Source organism: Pediculus humanus, genomic scaffold (assembly GCF_000006295.1).
Source record: "Pediculus humanus corporis 1103172107460 genomic scaffold, whole genome shotgun sequence".
In the NCBI taxonomy this organism is placed as follows: Eukaryota; Metazoa; Arthropoda; class Insecta; order Psocodea; family Pediculidae; genus Pediculus; species Pediculus humanus.
Genome location: NW_002987080.1, coordinates 68,637 through 74,524, shown reverse-complemented (window position 1 = coordinate 74,524; position 5,888 = coordinate 68,637). Strand labels below are relative to the sequence as shown.

Genomic DNA, 5,888 nt, shown 5'->3' with positions numbered 1-5,888 from the left:
GCGATGTGGGAGACATAAGTTAGAAAGAGATAAATGTAGTTTTCAAAAATACGCCAATAAGAAGTGTGGCAGGGTGTGACCTGCAACCCGCAACACACGGTTGCTTAGCAACCGTACCCTGGTAGGGGAAGAGGTCGAGACCGGCCAGCGCTCACACAAATTCGCGTTTGCTCCTCAGTCGACGGTTCTAACCTCGTGCGTTGGGTGTATTGTTTATATGCTGGCCTTTTTGGCCTCGTTGACGTTTTGGGGCCGAAAGGTTGCCCTCTTTTATTATTTTTTTTTTTAATAACTTTTTTTTTTTAGGAAAGAGACCTTTTAAATGTAGCCATTGTTTTTTTTTCGGTCGTTTTTTGTTTTTACTGTTTTTTTTTTTTTTTTTTTTAAACAAAGAAAAAGGTGCAAATTTCCCGCGAAAACTATAATTTCCGTTTTTTTTTAAAATAAAACTAATAACGATTTAATTAAATACGGACTAATCGGTTTTTTTTTTATTATCGACCGCGATAAAAGGTTTTAATTATTATTATTATTAATACTATTTCCGTAAATTTATTCGATTGGGTTATTAATTATAGCAAAAATTTTCTTTTTTGGAAAAATGCTGACGATTTACGTAACTAATAATATCTCAAAGTGTTTTTTTAAAAATAATAATAATTTAACGCATTTATTGTGATCGATCGTTTTTAATAATAATAATAATTTTTTTTTAAAAAGTGTTAGAAAAAAAAAGGAAAAAAGGAAAAGAAAAGAAAAAAAAAAGTTTTTAGTTTTTATTGTCAGATATAAAAAGTTTGGCGGATCCCGCCTGTATCCGGCACCATTATTATACCACACAACGCATTGGCGGTGTGCGCCTCAGTACCCGGGGGCTTTTTCGGCTCCCGCTCCGGGGTTCCAGGGCAACCACCCGAAGGTACGTTATTATATTTTATTATTATTATTATTAAAATAGTAACTGACTAATCGACCGCGCGATATTATATGGATTTTTAATTTAAAACGACGAGTAAACGACGACGGACAAAAAAAATTTTTTTTTTTTTTCCTTCTGCTTCATCAAAATGTCTGAAATAGAAAAAAAAATCGATTAACGATCAATAAAATTAATGATAAATAAAATTAATATAAATAATAATAATAATAATAATGATAATGCATTACGGGTATAAAAAGAAAATTTTTAAAAGGTAATAGTCAAGTTCAAAAAACTTTTCACAAAATTATTTTTATATAAACGAAATTAGCAATTTTATCAGGTTTACAATTTTGTAGGTTTGTCTATCTCTATCTCTCTCTCTCTTTCTCTCCTCTTTTTTTTTTTTATGAAACGTGAGTTATGTACAAACGTGATTTTATATATAAAAAATTTTTTTTTTTTATGATATAAATTATGAAAAAAAAAAAAAAACCGAAAACAAATTGACATTTTTTTTTCTCTCTCTCTTTATTCGAATAATTTTATTTATTACGTTAAATGTTACCTTTTTTTTGTCTGAGAAAAAGAGAGAGAGAGGGAAATATTAAAATTATTATTACATTTTAAAACGTAATAATAATAATAATTTTTAATTATTTACGTACCTGGAAATTTTTGTCAAGTAAAAAAGTAACGAGTAATAAAACCGTAAAAAAAAATTTTTTTTAAACTAACGTCCCCCCACGTCTCCCCGTTTGCGTTTGTTGTTTGTTCGCTTCGTATTTTATTCTATGAATCGTTGCGATAATAATGATAATAGATAAATAAATATTAACCTGATGATTTAGGGATTATAATTTAATAAAAAATTTTTTTCGGGGGGAGAAGGAAAGAAAGGAAGGAAGGTAGGTAGGGGAGAGGAAGATTCAGTAACCGCGAAAATTTTTTATATGGGTTAACAACCTTTTTTAATAAGAGGAAAAAAAACAAACTAAAAGTCACGTGCGAAATTATAAAATTTAAAAGAAAAGTGGCAAGAGAAAAGTCGAAAAAAAAATTTTTTTTTATTTGAATTTGGTCGGTCGTCAAAAAGAAAAGAGCGTGGAAATTTTTTACCGCAAATTACAAGAGAGAGGGAGAGAAATTTACCCGCAAATGGGTCGGTTTTTTATATTATATTTTCTTTAAGTATATTGAAAAAAGGAAAAAGTGGCACACGAAAAATTCTTTTATGTTTGCCGCCGCCGCCACAAATAAAACAATTGTTTGAAAACAATTTAATTTCCTCCCCCCCCCCAAAAAAAAAAAATCAAATTAAATTAAAAATCAAATTTGTAGGAGCGTGAGAAAATTTTAATACCTTTTTTTTCCTGACGTGCGTGCAATTATATACGTTTGATACGATATCACTTTTTTTTTTTTTCTTAGGCCACGTCCGTCTTACGCAAATTTTTTTTACGCATGTAATTGACGAATCGACGCTAACGTCATGTAAAAAAATTTTTTTTTCAAATACTCGTCACATAATAAAAGTTTACATAATTTTTTAATTAATTAAAAAAATAAAAACTCTTCGTCGTTTATTTTTTTATAGTCTATACGTGTTTGTTTGAGGGGGACTCTCTCTCGGGGGGTGGGGGGAGAAGGAAATGACGATAGGGTGTAGGGCACAATTAAAATGACACAAAAATTAATTTTTTTTATCAATCGAAGAAGATGAATTCGCGTAACGTAATAATTTTAATAATAAAAAAATATTATTATTATTATTAAACAGTTTAAAAACCTAAACGCTATATAAAGTTCATTTACACAAATGATAATGATGATGATATACTGCATTGTTCCTTCAATGAGCAGGGGGAGGGGAAAATTTAAGATGACGATAAAAATAATTCAGTCGAAAATTTTCCACGACGTTTTTTCTTTTTTTTTTTTTCGTACGTTTGGGAATTATTTCTGTCGTCGGAAAATTTTTATTTTAATTTTTTGTTGTTGTTAAAAATCGGGGGGGGGGGAGAGGGAAGAAAAAAAACGTGTTCTGCTTTTTTTTAAGAAAGAAAGAAAGAAATTATTAATTTTGTTAGTTAAAGTAATTTTAAAATTTTAATTGTTTAAACGACGAGTTCGTTTCAATTATTATTATTATCGTTCGTTACGAAATTTTTCCGGGTAGAAGAAAGCAGACGACAAAAATTGATTCCACGTTTAATTTTTTTTTTTTTTTTAAATAAATTTTTTACACTCGCTAATGGATTATTTATTTTCACATGTCAAATAATTTTTTTTTTTATTTTTATTTTGTCGTTTCCGGTCGAGTAAATTAAAGAATGAACGGAATTTATTTCGTCTGCTAATGATAATAATAAAATTTAATAACAGGAAATCATATTTCATACGTATAAAAAAAAAGGCGCGAATTTTTTTTTTTTTTTGATTCTTATCAATTAAAGAAGAAAATAATATAAATAAAAAAAAACTTTTAACGATTCTTTATATTTTTTTTTTCGTTTTAAATTATTATCTAGTACCACGACGACAAAAATTATTACACAAAATAATAATAATAATAATAAATACCTTGAGAACGGAAAACACGTGACATTAAGATAAAAAAACACGCAAAAAAAATACGTTTCTAACGTTAATTATAATTACTTAACAATTTGAAAAGTAACAGAAAAAAATTTTTGAATTTTTTCGCGCCATTTTTTTTTTTTTAAATTAATTTTGTAAGAGTTTTTACATTAAAATTTTTTCAAGTATAAAAGTGACAAGTAAGTCAGATATATAAAAATGAAATCATGTCGCAATTAAATAAATTTGTTAATTTAATTTATAAAAAAAAATTTTTTAAAAGCACACAATAAAATTGCAAAATATATATAATATAGTATGTTATTATCAATGGATGGATACTTTTTACACCACCTTGACCTACGCGGGGGGGTCACGATAATAATAATAATAATACGTAATGTAATATTTAAATAATGAAATATAAAACGTTGACGACGTATATGAGAGCGCGTTTCGGGTTTTTTTTTTTAAACAGGTGGACTTGACGAAATTTTTTTTTTTTTTTTATACCTAAAAGTTATTTTGCGGCCAGTTATGTATGATTTTATGTTTAGATAATGTTTGTGTTTGATGATGATGTGTTGTTAAATAAAACAAGAACTAACGTTGTCTGTTCACACTCAATACTTTTGATATTTTATTTTTTCATAGAGATAAAATCTTAAGTGGCATTTGCCGTAAAAAAATAAAAGTAGTTTACCCGTATCAAATTTTTGTTGTTGTTGACAATTTGCAAATTTTTATTTATTTATTTTTTTTTTTTTTTTTGTTTAGGCAAAATATTTTCTCCGCCAGAAATTACAACATTGGAGCTGGGGTTCCCCCGGAGCATGGCGTTAGTGGCACCGCCGCCTACAGCGTGGCGAGAGCCCGGCGCTATGCTGGGCCCTGGTTTGGGCCCTATAGGACCGGGTCCCGGTCCCGGTCCCGTCACGCCGACGCAAGCAGAAGATATAACTGCATTGGTACCCGTCGTTAGGGAACTCCAACAGTCTGCCACGCCGGGTTTACAATCTAATTCTACTCAAAGCGGTGGATCTAATAATGGCGTTGATAAAAACCAAAATATTGAATGCGTCGTGTGCGGAGATAAATCTTCAGGGAAACATTATGGACAATTTACGTGCGAAGGTTGGTTATAATTTTTTTAACAATGTTTAATTGTTCAGAACACTAACGGCAAAAAAAAAATTAAATGAGTTTAATGAGAAGAAAGCATTTTTTTAAATTCTCTTTCTTTCGCAATAAACCACACACACACACCGCGATAATCAAACCAATGACATTGTTCGTTTTATTCGTGATGGGAAAGGCCATTGGCGATCACTTTCCTTTTATCAACAAACAACAACAACCAAAACAATAATGGCTGAAACCATGTTTCATTTCTTTTTCCCGTTCAAATTCAATATTTGACCTTAAGACCCTTATCTTATAAAATTATTTTTTTTTTTTTGTTTTCCATAAAAAAACAACCGGAAACGTCGGAATTAAAATTTTTTTTTTTTTATGTAATAGAATAATTTAAATAACGATTATTAGGAAGTATAAAATATTTTTCCTTTTGCAAAAAAAAAAAGAATAGGAATAGTTTTAAAAATAGTCTGGTTGTCTTCTACAAAAAAAAAGAGTCTGCATTCAAAATTAAACATTTTTAAAAAAAACGCAATAAAAAAAAATCCCAGTCAGGCACTCTCGGACCCTTTCTTTGCCAGTTAAAAAAAAAAAAAAAAATTGAATAAAAGAATTTTTTTTTTTTTGTGATAGAAAAAGATTAGAAGGGAAAACAACATGTTGTAATATAACCTGCCAAAATAGGTGGTCTCATAAGAACTGACTCTCCGGAAGAGTTTTTAATGCAAAAGCCAGCCACTTCTCATCGACTTATCCCTTCTTCTTCTTCTTCTTCTGTGATATATGGGAATATTATTTATCTGGCAGGAATTTTGAGAATCAGGTTCTCTCTCTATCTGATCACGTGATTTCGTACCTTCGGCCAAGGTTTTTTCTGTTACGATTGTATCTTCGGTTGTTATTTCTCTTCTTTTTCTTATTTCACAAAGATATTATTATTATTATATATTTCCTTGCTGGATCTCGTCCAACGTATGTTTCTCTCTCTCTCTCTCTATCATTTTTATCCATATAGGATGCGAGAAACCATGATTAATAAAAAAAAAAAAAATTAAAACTACATATATATATATATACAATTCTTGCATAATAATTATGAAAAAAAAATGATGCAGCATTTAAAGTTTTACACGTTTTAAAAACGTTTTCATAATTTTTTTTTCTCCACTTCTTCTTCTACTTATTTTTTCTAATTAAAACATAATTAAAATGATGATAATAAATATTATTATCATTATTAATAACTACGAGA

At 29.0% G+C, this 5,888-nt stretch overlaps 1 protein-coding gene across 1 annotated transcript in view; it reads left to right on the top strand.

Moving 5' to 3' along the window:
* Positions 1 to 4,332: 4,332 nt before the first annotated feature.
* The window catches only part of Phum_PHUM113720 (coup transcription factor, putative), a gene marked incomplete at both ends in the record, with an annotated part of 19,152 nt that continues 17,596 nt past the window's right edge, over positions 4,333 to 5,888 (top strand). The window contains one exon of the mRNA XM_002424099.1: positions 4,333 to 4,633. Coding sequence (XP_002424144.1) covers positions 4,333 to 4,633 — 301 coding nt within the window. The remainder of the gene's footprint in view (positions 4,634 to 5,888) is intronic.